The 18140-nt window shown below is 32.2% G+C and overlaps 1 protein-coding gene across 2 annotated transcripts; it reads right to left on the bottom strand.

The window, feature by feature from the left end:
- Positions 1-7502: 7502 nt before the first annotated feature.
- Positions 7503-18140, bottom strand: LOC131854896 (monocarboxylate transporter 9-like). Of its 2 annotated transcripts, none has more exons than XM_059206078.1 (6): positions 18037-18140; positions 10983-12137; positions 10379-10903; positions 9790-10005; positions 8294-8579; positions 7503-7695 (listed from the first exon to the last, which is right to left on the bottom strand). In XM_059206078.1, exons 2-6 carry the CDS (start codon positions 12081-12083, stop codon positions 7511-7513), a joined length of 2313 nt encoding a protein of 770 aa, XP_059062061.1. In that variant the 5' UTR covers positions 12084-12137; positions 18037-18140; the 3' UTR covers positions 7503-7510. The 2 variants fall into 2 exon arrangements, with proteins under 2 accessions (XP_059062061.1, XP_059062062.1); XM_059206079.1 differs by lacking the exon at positions 18037-18140 and adding an exon at positions 16031-16164.

The following is an 18140-nucleotide window of genomic DNA, read 5'->3' as shown; positions in this document are numbered from 1 at the left end:
TCTTAATGATTTTCCACGTTTGACTTGTTATATGCACAATTTTTAAAAGTATTAATACCTACTACTTCGAAGGCTGTCGTTAAATCTATGCGAGTGATTTAAAATTTGGAAATTTTTCATAATGTAGGCTAAGATCCGTTTCTTTTTTGTTAAATATTGTCTTCCCTTAGTATTTGTTTTTCTATATGAGAGTATAAATTAGATTTAAGGCATGTTTTGAAAAAAATCTTTTCACGTTGTTGATATTGTCATGAAGTAACTTATGATATAAAATTATGACATAACTACGCTTCTATTTTGAAATCTCTTATGAATATCTAATAAGGATTTTTAATAAATTATAATAATTGTGAGTGTTGAAAGATTCTTCTAAACTACCTCTTCCCATAAATTCTAATTGTAACATAAATTCTAAATTATTGTTGATAAGTGTTTGCATCGTCGTATAATATTTTAATGGTTTCAAGTAATTTTTGTCATAGGTATCTATTGGATAAATAAAATTATTCGATTATTAAGTAAGTTATATTTTATGTAAAAAACAATAATTATGCAATGTTAGTACTTTAATTAAAATTATTAACTTATTGTAATCATAGACAATTGACACGAAAATTTATGAGCCATCTTCTTTTTCTATAATGTTACCAGGTCAAATAATGAATTAGCAGATTAATTTTTCAATTTGATATTAACAGCAAAATAGAAAATTTAGACGTAAATTTAGTGGTTTCAATTTTAGAGAAATTCACATAGTTATTAAAATTTATTACACGATTATTATCAAATTGTACATACAAACTTGCTGTGTCTAGTTTGTTGGCAAATTATTAATAATTGGTAGGACGCTATTTTGCTAGATGACATTAGTAGACAAATGTTTTAATTACTACATTTCGTTGTGTAACTATACATTAATTCAAAGTGATGATGTGAAATGAGGTACATATAATATATCTTATGTTGTATATGTATTATGAGATACACATGTTCTTCACGAAATTTGCAGTCAAAGTACCTAAGTTCTTATTTATTTGTAAGTAATTTCGTAAATATTCTTATTTATATTCTTTTAATATAATTAAAAAAAAAACAATAATATAAATCATTCATTCAACAAGAACAACATTTATTTATCTTTTATTTACAAGAAATATATGTATTCTTCATAAAATGCCTCGTTTCATATCGACACGACGTTTTTTTAGGTCAAGTTTGCGTTAGACCCAAACATATATACTATTAAATAGGTCTAATAAAACTGGTGCACTTAAACTATAGAATTCATTAAAATGCGCTTTGTACACAAACTAATTTCTATTAATTAAGTATCAATCATATAAGCCTTATATATCAGTGATGTTAATATGCAGGATATTAATAGACAATACACATTCTTTTTACCTAAACAACAACTGTACGGGTATTAATTTCAAAGTCTATATGCAAGAAGTGCATCTTATTAAATATAGATTGTAAAAAAAACAATATAGCTTGAACTTCGCAAATATTTATATATTATTTTTAATAGTTAATATAACAAATATATTTTAATTCAAAGAGATAATTTTAGATTGTTTACGAGTAAACAAAAAGCAAGTATGTTTTATGTAACTAAAAATGATTTATGTACTCATATGAAATATGTACGTCGGACAGAAAATAATTTTCGAATGATTCTCAGTGATCAATGGTGACGAGAAGGGAAAAACAAAGATGGTAGATACAGTTGTGGTGATAGTGTAAATAATGTTATGATATAAGAACTCGTTGTTACTGAATTCGTAGTTTAGGACGAAATAGAAAGAACTGTAATATTGAACATCAGGTTTTCTGTAATACTTTAGGATTGTAAACTTATGATGTAAAGGAATTTAGGACAATGACAGGGTAAATTACTAAAGTGAGAAATTGTCTATGGTATCTTAAAACGATCGAATAACATAAAGAAAAGTGAGAACAATCCTAAATAGAACTATTATAATTATTAATCGACTTGTAATAATACGCTTGTTCATATCTAATTTAAATGTACTTTAAACAAAGTAAGTCGCAATAATGATATAATAAAATATACTATATCGAGATGAAATCAATAAACTAAATATATTTTTGCATGATAACTGTATAATAAAAGCTGAATATATTTTTATGGAGATACCTACACCATAATTGTTTAAAAAATATAAGATTTGCGCGGAATGTATATATAAGTATTAAATCTTTTACAATCTTGTTATATTTAATGGTCGGCTGAAATGAGCGTGTTAGTTTCCCTTCTCGTCGAAAGTGTTAGTACTCTAACATTTCATAATATTTTTCCATTGTAATGTTAATATCTATTTCGTTCTTAATAGACCAAGTAATAGCTAAAATAGCTTCTATTACCTATATCTCTTATGCTCGCTGGTCAGTTACGTCGATATACATGCGATTCACTATATGCTTTATATGGCAAATTTCAGAAACAATTAAATAATTATTATTGTTTATTGTAGTTGCCAGCCTTTTTATAAAAACATCTTTCATTGAGGTTTTATTATAGACATACTTACCTATAAGATAAATTCGATCTTCTGTCAGTTTACTTTTATTTGAGTCCAGAAGAACTCACTACGAACATTGATTTAGCTCTTTTTTTAAATTCAAATGAGATTAGGTATTCATTTAGGAAATTTTAATTACTTATGCAATTATCAAATTTTTTATATTAATATTTACCCTCCCGTTTTCGAATGGGTTTAGAGTGAATACAGACTTTGGTGAACCAATTTGTACTTTATAAATTTTGCATTATTATTTTTGCACATGTATTCTTATTGTCAATAAAATAATTATAATTAAATGAATTTATAATCAATTAGATTCTTATTAAATTCACATTATTCTCAATTTCAAAAGCAACTTATATCAAATATTTGTACCCGTTTGACTGGTTCTTGTAAACCATAGACCACTGTAGTTTTTATTACAGCACTCTATGGTCGTTATGCATCTGTGGAACGAAATATATATTAACAATTAGAGGTCATTATGTACACCGTGGTCGTATGTAGACGAGATCAATGTGTTGTTGTTGTTAACGATCTGACCTCATCAATTGTTGTTCCCTTCAGAATAAAGTTATCATTATAAGTTTATATATCGTTTTATTTATTGACCCTATACCAAGCATTACACATATATACAAAGGATTGTTAGTAATGTGGATTAATAACCCCATTGCTAGAAAGGTACCTCCAAGAGGTTCCCCCTGGAAACCATCGTGATAAATTCTTGTTGAATTTATCATGATAGCTTAACTGACCAGACCTCATGCTCATCTTCCATTGGTGCCCCGCCAGCGTAAAACGTAACGCAGACGAGTCCACCATTCCATTATTATCAATTAAAATTATATATATAGATCTGTGTGGGAAAGGGGATTGTTAGTATTGGGGACTATGAGTTCCATTGCTAGCAATGGTAACTAACCAGGTCAGGTTAACCTCCACGCGGTGCCATCTGGAAGCCATAATGATAAGTTCCTGGTGAATTTGTCACGATGGGCTAACTGATCTGACCTTATGCTCATCTTATCATCCTCCGCTGGTATCCCGCCAGCGAAGGCCGTTAGCGAAGGCGGGTGCAACATTCCGTTATTATCATTTAAAAGATATATCGTTTAAAAATATAGATATAAGGGGAAAGTGATTGTTAGCTCAATTATAAATATGTCTTATCACTACGACTGATTTAATCTTATTGTGTTTTTATATTTGAGCCTAAATAAATTAGTGCTGGTTGGTAGTTTGTATTCACACGTTTCGACTTGTAAAATGTGGACTTGCAAGGATTGTTTAAAAGAGCAACATGCAAGTTTCTTGCTTATTCTTCTTGTGATGAAGACAGCTTTCCGAATAAGCGGTAGATTAAAAAAAATGTTGGCAGATAGCTAGTGTAATAAGGAGTAACTTAGGCTACTTTTATTTTAGAAAAATAAAGTTAAATTCCACGCGGACGAAGTCGCGGGTCCAGCTAGTATAGTATAAAATAAAATCACTGTCGCTGTCTGTCCCTATGTATGCTAAAATCTTTAAAACTACGCAACGGATTTTGAAGTAGTTTTTTAATATTGATAGTGATTCAAGAAGAAGGTATATATATGTAATCCACAATACCCGGGCGAAGCCGGGCGAGTAGCTAGTTATACAAATATATACAGTACACCATATAAATATGATTATTTTTGAGTGTGAAAATACATATGAGTGAAAGAAGCAGTAAATAGTCTTTGTGTATCGTTGCTGCTGCCGCTCCTTAACATATTATACGAGTATATAATGTTAATGGCCCTATCCCATCACCATTCCATCTACATGGAACCAACAACAGAGCTGGTGCGGCGTATGAAGCGCCTGAAAAAGCCAAAGCATGTAAATACAGGGGTCTAGGCTCCGAATATGACTTTGTCCCATTCGGTGTCGAGACCCTTGGTCTGGGGGTCCTAGCGCTATAAGAGACTTTTCAAATAAATAACGAAAAGGTTAGTCGACATAACAGAAGACCGAAGAGCTGACAGTTACCTTGGACAAAGAATTAGTCTAGCTATTCAAAGAGGGAACGCTGCCAGTATCTTCGGAACTTTGCCTAAGAGTGAAATATATTTTAGTAATTATATTATATTTTTTAAGCTTTTTAAATTTAGGTTCTTAGTTGTACAATTAAGTTATGTAAATAAAAATGTTCAGTTAATTATTATTAAATGATAGTTTACCAAATCGCACGGTACAGTTAATCGTATGATAAGATTATCAATGCATCGCCTTTTTCAGATAACTAGGTTAGTAGATTACATCAAAACTGCACAAATCAGGGTTTTATTTCCTTGTACTATCTGTGTTGGCTTTTTAAGTAGGTATTAGTCAGCAAAAATTATGAGTATACTAGCTGTGCCCGCGGTTTCAACTGTATTAAATATATATAGTCGGGGTAAGAGTATTGTTAGTAATGTGGGCTGATGATCTCAATGTACCATGTCAGGTTGACCTCCACACGGTTCCCCGTGGAAGCCGTCGTCATAAGTTAAGTATAATAGTTTATTAAAGCAAGCTGGAAGTATTATTAGCTGAAACGTGTGAGACAGATGTTCCCATGACTGCTGAAGACCACTGTACAATATCTACCTCACAATCTATTATATAACGTAAGTAGGTATATAGGTTATGATAATTTTAGTGACAATTGGCCTTAATTGAGTTTATCTTATCTATATTATATATAAAATAAGTAGGTCCTTACATAATTATGAACTTCTTTGATGTTTCCTAATGATTGTGATATGCCTAATTGAACATATAGTAGTATAACGTAGATTGTATGAAGATATAATGATGATAATCTAATTAATTAGTAGAGACGGCTCGGCACCTATCAAGTTGGATTCGAAATATTCCAAGCAAAATGTGTACATGTTAAGTATCGATTGATGTTGAGCAACATAACGGAATTTGCCACGGTGGTTTAGAAGTTTACCACACCGCTTTACTTCCAACGTTCGCGGGTTCGATACCTCGCACGGCACAAACGTTTGTATTCATATGTATGATTATTTGTATCAGTCTAGGTGCTTTCTATGTATAATATGTATGTATTTACGAAAATAAATCTATGAAGCTTTAACTAGCTTAACTTGGGTATAGATGGCGCTGTGTGAATTGTCCTGAAATTATTATTATCATGATGAAGCAGGCGTTCCACAATTTTGTTACTGTCTTTATCATGTAAATTTAGACATAAGATTTGTTCCTAGATGTATTTACTATTATTTTATGTGTCATGGCGTATTGCCATTATTTAAATAAAATATTAGCATTATGCACTCCTTCTCTATATAAACGTTTTTTTTTCGGACTACTCTTATGCTGTTGGCCGCAGCTGGCTTTTACAGCTTCACCGGACGTTAGGGGGCGAGTGCAGATGGCACTCCAAACCCGCGGAAGGACTTGTGGATCGGCTGAAGGCCAACTCCTGCCTGACGGATACGACTTTAGTCTGAGGGCACCACTAGGGGTTCGAACCTCGGCTCAAGCAGTCGTAATTTCGATCCCCGTTTGAATTGGACGAGGGATCGATCGGAGGGGGATATAAACCTAAAGTTTGAGAAATTTCATACTCCGCGCAATTTTCGTAAAAAGGGGTACAAAGGTTTTGCTTCACCTATTAATGTATACTATATACTAAATAGCACACATTCAAACGTTTCAATATTTCAAGAATGAACTTTATATTCTTAAGATTAAAAATCAATATTGCTAAATTTATACTTGAGTGCGATATCATACCTAACCTATTGTAATGTCATACCATACAAACGCACAATATGTAATGTGTTTAAAGATAACGATTTTAGCAAATGAACTAAGTAAATAATATGAAATTTGTTGCATATTCAGTTGATAAACGCAAAAGTTTGTGAGTATGGATGGGTGGATGGATTAATGTTTGTTACTCTTTTGCGGAAAAACTACTAAACGTATTTCGATGAAATTTTACAGTAATATAGCTTATACATCAGAATAACGCATATCGGGGTAAATTGTAAGACGTCCTCTACGAGTTTAGAAATAGAAAATTATTTATTCCAATAAGATTAAATTTAAGCATATTACATATTGAATGATTATATTGAATAGTCATTCTTATTTTTTTAATCTACAGCTCATTCGGAAAGCTGACTGTTATAATCGTTCGCCAGCGTGTCCCGCTAAAGCAGATTTTTATGACATTAAATGTATTTTCCAGAAGTTTAATATAATCATGTTTATTATTGAGTACAATATATAAGTTCTGATTTGACTATAACAGTCGCACCTACCTACTGACTCTAAAAAGAACCATCATATTGTGTGCACAGACCAGTTCGGTTTAGATGCTCGAAGTGAAAAATACTTATAAGAAGAAATTAATAGTCTCTCGTTGCTGCTGCCGCCCCGTAACGTATCATTCTTCTTGTGTCATACAAGAAGAATGAAGAAGAATGAACAAAATACCTATATCTATAAATTTTAAATAAATATTGATTGATTGAAATAAATATTGAATTACATTATTAGGAATTTTGTGTAAATACGAACATCACAACATAGCAAACTTGACATAAATATGAGGAAGTTACTTGAGTAACAAATTATAGTTATCAGAGTAGACTAGCCCCTAAAGAAGACTGACAAATTAACACACATATTCGAAAAAAAAAATGAAGTGTGTGTTTTCTGTGTAAATTATGTATGATTATATGTATGTATATTTACAAAAAAAATCTTTAAGTATTTATATCAGTCGTCTAGTACCCATAACGAACTCTGCTTACCGTGGGACCAGATGACGCTGTGCTGTGAGACTTGCGCTCCCTTGAAGCAACACCCCATTTTATCAAGTTGTACCGACGTATAAAGCCAACGAATTGCTTATAATAAAAAAAAACTGATTAAGAATATTTAATGTATTTAATTTATTCTGTGTATAACAATCAGACGTCTATGCTGCTGCCATTCTTCTCGGACTCTTCGATTTCCTTCAACAAAGGTGCGGTGCCACACATTCTAGCGTTCTTCGTATAGGCGATTACCCCAACACATAAACCGGAAATTACGATCCATAGGCCCCCAATGTAGAAGGTCATGTCCCAAGAACCGGTTAAATCGTAGAGCAACCCTGGAACGTGAATATTGTCTATTTATTGCAATATCTTGTTAATTAATATTATAAACGCGAAAGTTTATGAGTATTACGCAAAAACTACTGAACGAATTTTGATGTAACTTTACAGGAATACAGTTTATATATCATAATAACATATTATAGCCTATAAATTTCATGCGGCTGAAACCGCCGGCACAGCTAGTTTAAAATTAATGAACAATGACGGCCTTGGTGGTCTAGTGGTTTAGCCGCCTTACCTCCGATGGTCGCGGGTTCGATTCCTCGCACCGTACAAACATTTGTATCAGTATGATTGTATCAGTCTGGATGTTTTCTATGTATGTATGTAAAATATCTAAGTATTTATATCAGTTGTCTAGTACCCATAACACAAGCTCTGCTTGCTCTCAGACCACCGTCTCTCAGTTTAATTTCGGTTTGTTATCGATGTCTCCATCAACAAGAACTTATAACTAAAGATCGAGCTCAAATCACGACAGCCTCTAAGATCTGAATATTGCTTTATTCTTTAGATTCATTGTTATCTACTTTGAAGGTTTAATATAAAAAAAATATCAAATAATACATGATAGTTTTTATTATTCCTTACCTCCAATCGGCGGTCCAACCAAATGTCCAATACCTTGACTGAGCAATATCAATCCATACGCGATTGTGAACTGATCAATTGGTATCAACTCCATCAATATTGCTGGCGTGTAAGAATAGGAGCTGGCGAAGGAGAGCCCAAATATAGCAGATATGACAGTCAGGGCCCAATAATTGGTGATGAACATGGGGTAAGCGGCCACAGATAAGCCACAAATAGTTAGACAAATAGCGTATGTTTTGATAACGTGAACCCAGGGTTGATCTCCCGCCCATCCAAGCCCCACCTGTCCAAAATAATTATGATATAAATATAATTCATTGTTATATTATACTCTTATTGAATATTAAACCACAGATAAAATAATATTAGTATTAATATAACGCATACAGCTATGACACGCTCGGCGGCTGACAGGCTGTGCGCCGTGCAATATTGTGTATCTGTGGCGCATTACGTTTTGCGCGGGAAAATAAAAACACTAAACTTCTTCTGCATGCTAAACATGCTGATTTGATGTATTCTTCATTTTTAATTATTTTAAAATTGATATAGACCGAATAACGTTTTTTTGTACAAAATAAATATAGATATTTTCCACTATCTTATTTTGTTTTCAACAGCTAACTATACTATGTACGCTGTAGCATGGTGCAGGTGACAGTTTACCTATCTATGTTTCGACATTATAATATCTCGGTTTTTAAGAATGACAACGGATAAAAAGTACTTAGCAAATAGAATTCGTCTATAGGCTACGGTAGCCATTTATCATATCAGCCGTTTGTTTGATTGCCACCATCGTAGTATAAGATAGTACCACAAGTTTCATATTCATAATTAAGGGTTTAGGGCCAAAATTCATAAAGAATCCTAAATTCATCCACCTAAATCCTAGTACTGCCATTAGTTTTCACGTAATGGCAGTTAAAAAGAAGCGACACCTAGTTATTTTTTTACGTTACATTATTCATTAGTATTTTTTCTATAAATGAAATATATTATTAGCCAGTACCAGCGTGTCTAAAATTGTAAAACATTAATAATGGCGCCAAAACAGTGCAGAAGAAGTGTTGTTTCATATATGATAGATTTAAGTTGGCCAAAATATTTAAAATCAACTTCACCATTGATTAACGTTTCGGTCTTACGATAAATTTAAAAATATTGACTTGTTGGAAATTCCGTGGCGTAATCTACCTATAAATAAAATTGTAGTGTCTGTTTGTAATATTGAAATAACCGTTTTTACTACATGCATATTAATATAAAATTGTAACACCAAAATATCACTTTTTACAATTTTTATCCGTCTGTCTGTCTGTCTGTTTGTTCCGGCTAATCTCTAAAATGACTGGACCGATTTTGACGGGACTTTATTTGGCAGGTAGCTGATGTAATAGGAGTAACTTAGGCTACTTTTATATAAGAAAAATAATGTTAAATTCCACGCGGACGAAGTCGCGAGTACAGCTAGTATTAAGTATAAAACTTACGATTCCAATACTGCTGGCAATACCAATGATGCTAGTCATCATAGGACCGCCTTCTATATTCATCGCGGTCATGTAAGACTTGAGGAAGAAATAAGGCACGATAAACCACACTGATAGAATCAGGGAAGACAAGTTGAACATGAGGAAGTGGAACTCCGTGAACATCCGGAAATCAAAAGTGGTTTTTAAGGTCTCCCAAAGACGGTGATACCATTTCTGTGAACAAAAAATATTGCGTTTTTAGGCGATATTATACGGTAGGACGTTGTGTATACGAATTAATTTTGTTTGTCTTTATGTCTTGACTGATTGAAATTTCTTCATTTGTCAACATATTTGTTTGTATGTTTGTTTGACGAACACACAAAATATAGAGTTCAAGTAGGTATATACTAATATTATAAATAGGAAAGTGGCTATCTTTTTGATTCTTACATTTCACAATTAGAGGGTTGAAGGATTTTAATTAAATTTAAAGAAAAAAGAAAGATTTTCCGTAAATAGCTGGTTTTAGAGATAATAAAATATAATTTTTGTCCTACTTAAAATATAATAAATCAATACACAATACACACAATAATTTACTCACCATTTCATCATCGGATTCAGAACCAATCGACCACATAGAATTCCTGTAAATATCCGGCAATGATGATGTTTTTAATCTGTACCTTGGAATATTCATCATTGCTCCGCGGTACATAATAGTATTTCTATACAGTGGCATATCTTTAAGGTAGTGATGATCAGTTGATATCTGCCTGGCTATCCAGTTGGTTGAATGAGAAGTAGGTTGAGATTTCTCTTTATGTTTATGATGATGATGATGTCGTGATTCTTCAGCCGCGTTAGATTTACTAATATCTTTTGGTTTTGCATTAGCACCATCAGTTTTTATTTCCTCTTTATTTACTTCAGTTTTACTTTTGCTTTCCACCTTTATTTTAATTTGTACAGGCAGTTTTTGAGCTTCGTTAGATATTTCTTCTGCAGGAGCGTCGACGTTTATATTCATTTCTGATCTTCTTCGTGCTAATAGATCTGGATAGTTTTCTAATATGATATTATATAATTGTTTGTTTGCCATTAACTTTTCAATAACCTCTGGTGGTACCTGAGAAAATGAAAGTAATATTAATATTAGTGATTTTCTATTTTGTGTATAAAAAAAACTTGATTTTGAAGGATTATACCTTTTCTCTTCCTTGTATAAATGTTGGCAGATGAATAGCGGAATGCATTCTTCTGTATATTGGTTCCGCATTAAGTTGTGTAGTCGTTTCTAATTTTTCTGCTTCTGCAATCGTTTCAGCTAAAGTTGCTAAAATATATTCTGGACTTTTTCCACTTGACAGTAAACTTTTTAGTTCCTCAGCATCTAGATAAACTGATTCTCCTCCAAGAGATTTTGATGAAATTGATCCGGCACTTGATGACCTTCTAGATCTGGATTTAGATAATCTACGTTCTCGTTTTTGTTTAATTTCAAGCCATTCGGGGTTGCGCATTACGGCTCCGCAGACGCACATATTAAGCAAAGTTCCAGCCAGTAGTACAATAGTATTCCTCCAATCATAAACTTCAAGAAAATAAGCCGTCATAGGTGAATATATTAATGTTCCAAAGCCGATACCGCATGAAGCTAAAGATACCGCAAGATTTCTCTTTTTATCAAACCAAAATGCTACTGATACTACAGCTGTAACGTATAATATACCCATGGCTAGTCCACTTATAAAGCCAAATGTTAAACATAACATTTCAACTGAATTGCTGAAGGCGGCTAATAAGAATCCAATTGTGGACATAACTCCCGCGATCATAGTCATTATTCTACATCCATACCTGTCTACTAAGGCACTCATTACGGGTCCTGCCAATAGTGGAGTAGCAATAAAAAGACTGCCAATCAAAGATGTTTTTGATTGCGTTGTTTCAAAATATTGTGTAAACTCTTCATGTAGCAGTCCAAATGAAAATGCTAAGCCGTCAGCGCATGCTGAGACAAGAAATGCTGAAGCTACCACAACCCATCCCCATCCACCGTCAGGGATTGGTGGTGGTTTTTCGTCATCAGAATCATCAGAGCAAATGCTGTCTTTATCATCTAAACCCTCGAACTTTACTCTTTCTACAGGCGGAGAATCGTTTACTTTAGTATAATGCGCTACAATCTCTTTCGATTCTGATTTGAGTGAGTTAATTTTGTTCATATCTTTGATCTCTTCATCATGGGAATCATCATGCGAGTCTGTACCTGAGGTAGCGTTTGTTAGTTTCTTCTCTTCTGACATCTTAATTATTATTTAAAATGACTAGACTTTGTTCATCACTCTGGTGATTATTATCTGAAAAGAAATAAAGAATAAATACAATAGAAAAATAAACTAATTTACGTGCGACTTTACTGTATTTTATGTTACATTAAGCGCGGAAAATAATTACCTACTCTTACGAAAACCTTACTCTACTACATCATCTAGAATTGAGTTCTATTTCAAACAACAAGAGGAATTTTTCAATACTAATTAAGTTTTAATTTTCCGTGTGAATATTGAGACTCGACAATTTATTATTTATTTATTAATTCAAAACAATGTAACTTATACAGTAAATTTTTGTCTGTTGTTTTAAAATCGACAAAAATCATCCAGAAATATGGATAATAGATGGAGGTGACGATTATTTGTAACACAATGACAGCAAAGAAGCATACGACCCTTCTAATAGTAAACAACTACTGCCTATATACGTCTCAAATATTAGGGGTATAGTGACGACCCTTAAAAAACATTAGTACACCTTTTTTTGAAGAATCCTATGCTGTAGTCTTTATAGAAAACCTTGGCAGGTAGTTCATTCCACAAATTTAGTGCGCGCGCTAGAAATTATGACAAAATTTTACTTTTGAGTTTACTCTTTACATATGAATGATTAGATATTTTCATATTATTATATTAATTAAGATTTAGCACATTTCAGAATAAATTCCGCTGTGTTAATTTGCAATTTTCTATGCTACACGATTTAGTACATTAATTATATTAAAATAAAAGGTAGTTAATTGAATAGCATGGCATGAGTTGTGAATACTTCACAAGGTCAAACAATAATCGTGTCGAGGAAACTAAAATCTATTTAACTAAGTAGTTGCAGTAGTTATACAAAGCATAAATAGTAACGTAGATTAAATTTGTTTGTGTGGATTTCAATACCAGGCGTTAAAGGGAATTTGTACATAGATAGACAGATTTCACCAATTCACTAGAACCAATTGACAACTAATTATTCACCAATTTAGAGATAAGAAACTAAGTATTTGTATTAGTTTTTAAAATAAAAAAATATATTTTTTTTAGCTGATCTGTTAGGATTTGAACTTCTAGAATACGGAGTCATGACAACATAGTCCATTCAGTATAGTAAAACATGAGAGGTAATATAGACATCACATGATGACGGGATGGTCGTAATGCTTCATATATATAGGCAACGATTTCAGGTGCCTTCCAGTTACATAAAAAAATACTAAAAAAAATAATAGATAGTACAAGACATGAGTAGGTCATGTTGATGGTTTTGATTAGCAGTTCGCTGTTAGTATTACATGGTACGTGGGTTCATTGAAGCGTTGCTGTCTTGTGTAACACTCCATTGTCTGTTTGTACTCACTCCAAATATAAACATTTACTGCATCAGACAGACGTACAGATGTAAGCAAGTTGCCGAGTATAAAGACTGGTAGTTTTATTATCTACTAGCAACATGCCCCGGCTACCCACGAGCCCAATATTTTCTTTTATTAAAACTGTAGCGCTGTGGTCATCACCTCACCACTAGTGTTATATATGTGATGTGAGGTGTTGCTACATAATATATTGTTTATTGTAGAATCTAGGTAGTGAGTATACAGGTGTAATAATTGTACTATTTATTATACATTAGTAAGTAACACGTACATTCGACGCGGAGTCGGGCCATAGACTGTTTTATAGAATAGAATAGAATAGAAAATCATTTATTCAAATAAACTTACATTGAAGCATTTTTGAATAGTCATTACATTTTTTAATCTACCGCTCGTTCGGAAAGCTGTCTCATCACAAGAAGAACGAGTTTTTTTATACATTTAACTTAAATCTATGTTAGTGGAAACGTAAACTAATGGAAGGGTCTCAAGTGTTGACAGAAATGTTACAAGTGTAGGCACAAAATAAGATATCTCCTAAAGAGTTCGTTAAAATTAAATTACGTAAAGGACAATTTTGTTCAAAATTAAATAGTTATAATAAATAACGTATTTATTTGGATAAGGATTAATATCATGTTTATAAAATATCTTCGCAAATAATGCATTATATTAGAAGAAATTTGTTTATCATAAAAAAGGTGATAGTAAGTTAACCTGAAAGAATAGATATATGTTGTCGAGGACTTTTTTATAACTTTTAAAGTAGAACAATTCCGTAAACATTTTAATAACTTTAGCCGCTTATGCAGCGCACACAATGGAAGCATGTATAAGGAAAATTTATTATTACATTTTTCTTTCCTCCTCGGCTTCTATTGGTCCGAGAGTGATGTTGTATTGCCTTTAGTACTCGGGGATAAATGTATTTTTATAATCGGAGCCATATATTACTACGAACAAACAAACATACAAACATTACCTCTTTTTAATTATAACTTAAATCGCTATTTAAAAATCGTCAAATTAAAAGAAAAATTAAATGTTAGAGGTAGAAAACTCTAGGTACTTATCACTTAGGGATATGATAAATAGATAGTAGGTATCCGATTCTCAGACCTGCTGAATATGCATATAAAATTTTATATTAAAAATCGGCTTTAAAAATGAAAACAAGCTGTTTCGGAGGAACTTGTTAGGTAGCTAACATTGTGACACAAAGATTTTATATATAAGATATATTATTTAAGTTAAAGTTTTATTTTCCAGAAACGACTAAACTCGTCATTCTTTTTGATAGAAAAAACTCGAGAGATGATTTTCATATTTCGTATTATTATTTGATTTTACTCATTTAAAGCGTAGAAAACTAGAAATTTAAACATGAAATCTCAAAAAAGTCGTAAAATATGAATATTTAACAACATCACAACATTATGAACAAATCGGTCTAATCCATATTTCCTGCATATTCGCGCTACTTCGGAATTTGGCGGGAAAATGACCGACATAGTGTCAACATGAATTATAAACAAGCTGATGACTGAACCCTGTGTGAATTATCCAGAAATATTATTACAAATCATGCAGACTTTGAGCACCCAGATGAAGCCGTGACTATTAGTTTATGTATAAAATATGTAGAACTAAATGAATACTCTGTAAATATTGTATTTGCCTATCAGTATGCCTCAGTCGTTGACAGCAAGAAGTCATATCACTTGACTGAGACAAATAATAACACATGATACTGAAGACAACGGCTGTATGGGCTTAGACTCTTTGCCTTTTTTATAGGGATGAATAAAACTAAAAATAAAACAGTAACACAATCTCAGACGTCATCAAACAATTTATAAATAGTCCTTTTCTTATTCGTTTTTTTTTTCATCTCAGCAAAAGGCAATAGGACTCAGCCCGTACAGTCATTGTCCTCATTAGAATATAAATAGCTCATAAGGTATATAAAATGGCAGAAAAGACGTTTATTAAGTTTTTTTTATTCCACTCTAAAGGAACAGTAGGACTTTTTTTCTTTTCTTTTGGCTCCGGCGAAGCAGTGGGGCTTATTTCTATAATAGATCTATCTCATTCAGTGCAACACTGGTATAGTAAAGAATTGGTAATAATATGTGCAAGGAATAAATATAACACTGAATATGTAACAGCGCCATCTTGTCATACACTTGAATTTACTAAGAGACTCACAAGAGAGCGTCGTGGACTACTGGTGTACCTACTTTGACCTAAAACGAGAAGTGATGAGTTCGAACCTGGCTGACACCGAAAAACTTTTATATTTCTACCGAGATACATATATCGAAAATAATTTAAATATATCCTATCCTAATCGATTCATTTTTCATTTAACAACGGTTTAATTATACACACTTAAAAACATTTGAACAACCACAATAGGCACTTTGGAATTGATTAGAATTTATATTATTTAGCTTAATTTCTGCAATTTTTTCATAAAATTTATATCATAATTCTTTTTGGATTTAAATTTGGAACTTATTATATAGCCAAAATATAACTAAATGTACATACCTATATGTGAATGAGTAATTGTGCGCTGTTATTCATTTATTAATTGAAAGTATTTTTAAACATTACTATTAATATTAAAATATTGATTTTCTCTATTCCTTGTCCATATAAACATTAATATGTCACATAGACCATCTGTGTAATTGTCGTAAATAATTTTTTTCACAAATTAACATTACGATATCGTAGCTATCGTGGAGTATTGTGAACCATGACCTCGAAAGAACGCGACAAAACTAACACACGCCTTTTTATAAGTGCTCGTCTCGCAACATGTGCATTATCTGTCAATTTTTATAACAATAAAAAAAAATATTTGGCTGTACGAGCTTAGACTCTTTACCTTTTCAATGAGCATAAATAAAACCAAATAAATAAATATTGTTATTTCATTATCTGTCAATTTTCATAACCAATAAAAAATTGATTTTACACAGTATGGGCTTAAATTTTTATGGGCTTTGACGTTTTTGCTTTACAAATTAACACGACAAACTTTTTTTTTTCGGACTACTCTAATGCTATTGGCCGCAGCTGGCCTTTACAGCTTCACCGGACGTTAGGGGACGAGGGCAGATGGCACTCCAAACCCGCGGAAGGACTTATGGAGCGGCTGAAGGCCAACTCATGCCTGACGGATACGACTTTAGTCTGAGGGCACCACTAGGGGTTCGAACCTCGGCTCAGGCCGTCGTAATTTCGATCCCCGTTTGAAATAAATGAAAAAACTAACACACGCCTTTTGTAAGTGCTCGTCTCGCAACATGTGCATTATCTGTCAATTTTTATAACAATATAAAAAATATTTGGCTGTACGAGCTTAGACTCTACCTTTTTAAGGAGGATAAATAAAAACAAATAATATAAGACATTGAAATTTGTTGTTTTTTCATTATCTGTCAGTTTTCAAAAACAATAAAAATTTATATTCGGCTGTATGGGCTTATACTTTGTACCTTTTTAATGAAGTTAATTTTATTTAATCTAATAAATAATCCGTACGCGTGGAATTTAACTTTATTGTTCTAAAATTAAAGTATTTTCTAAAACAAAAGTAGCTTAAGTTACTCCTTATTACATCAGCTACCTGCCAATAAAAGTCCCGTCAAAATCGGTCCAGCGATTTCAGAGATTAGCCGGAACAACAGACAGATAAAACTTGTAAAACATGTTATTTTGGTATATGTACCGTATTTATACTCATATCATGTAGTGAAAATCAGTTATTTCAATATTACAAACAGACACTCCAATTTTATTCTTATTTTATTTAAAGTCGCTTCCGCTATCTGTTCGCATATCTATTAAACTACGCAACTGATTTTAATGCAGTTTTTAGCAATTTGAGTGATTTAAGAGGAAGGTTTATATGTACAATACATGTACATCCGTGCGAAGCTAGAGTGGCCAGCTAGTTACATTATAAACGACAGAATAAAGTATTGAGTTATTATAAAGATTACAATCAGTTACTAGATAATTGTCTGCAAGTCTTAAATACATTAGGCTTCCCTTAGCACCTGTTATCATTATGTCTTCGTGTAGTATCTAAATAAAGTATTGGGTTTGATTCTCGGGTTGTTTATATTTGGCAGTAGAATTTCAATTCCCGTGTTCTAAATATAATTCAGTTGTAATGCTTTGTAGTTTGCGGTAATTTATGCACAAGACCGTAGACAATGAAGCATGCGGAGTACGTATATACAATTTTAGATAATATTATTATGAGTCACGTGGTATCCACATAATTCTCAATTTGTTTTGCCGGTTTCTTATTCGAATTTGTATTAATATTGATATTCACTGGCAACACATAATTATTTGTGAACTATATGTACCATAGAAGGACACTTTCAATTTCTGTTGCTTTTGCCTCGTTTTAAAATAAAAACAAATTGTTGTTATACAATTTTCGATATTCAAATATTGAATTATTTCTTATGACAGTATATTGTTAATGGCCAGTATTTAAAACACAATTTATGTAGTAATTTATAAGCACTAACCTGATTATTTCACAAAGATCGGTTAACCGTAAACGAGTCCACATAACCTCAAAGCGAGACTTAATTTGATAAATAAATAATTACGGCACGGGCGTCATAATGTA

Source organism: Achroia grisella, unplaced genomic scaffold, assembly GCF_030625045.1.
Source record: "Achroia grisella isolate CSIRO2021 unplaced genomic scaffold, CSIRO_AGI_Agris_v1 utg1248, whole genome shotgun sequence".
Taxonomy (NCBI): Eukaryota; Metazoa; Arthropoda; class Insecta; order Lepidoptera; family Pyralidae; genus Achroia; species Achroia grisella.
This window is presented reverse-complemented; position numbering and strand designations above follow the sequence as displayed.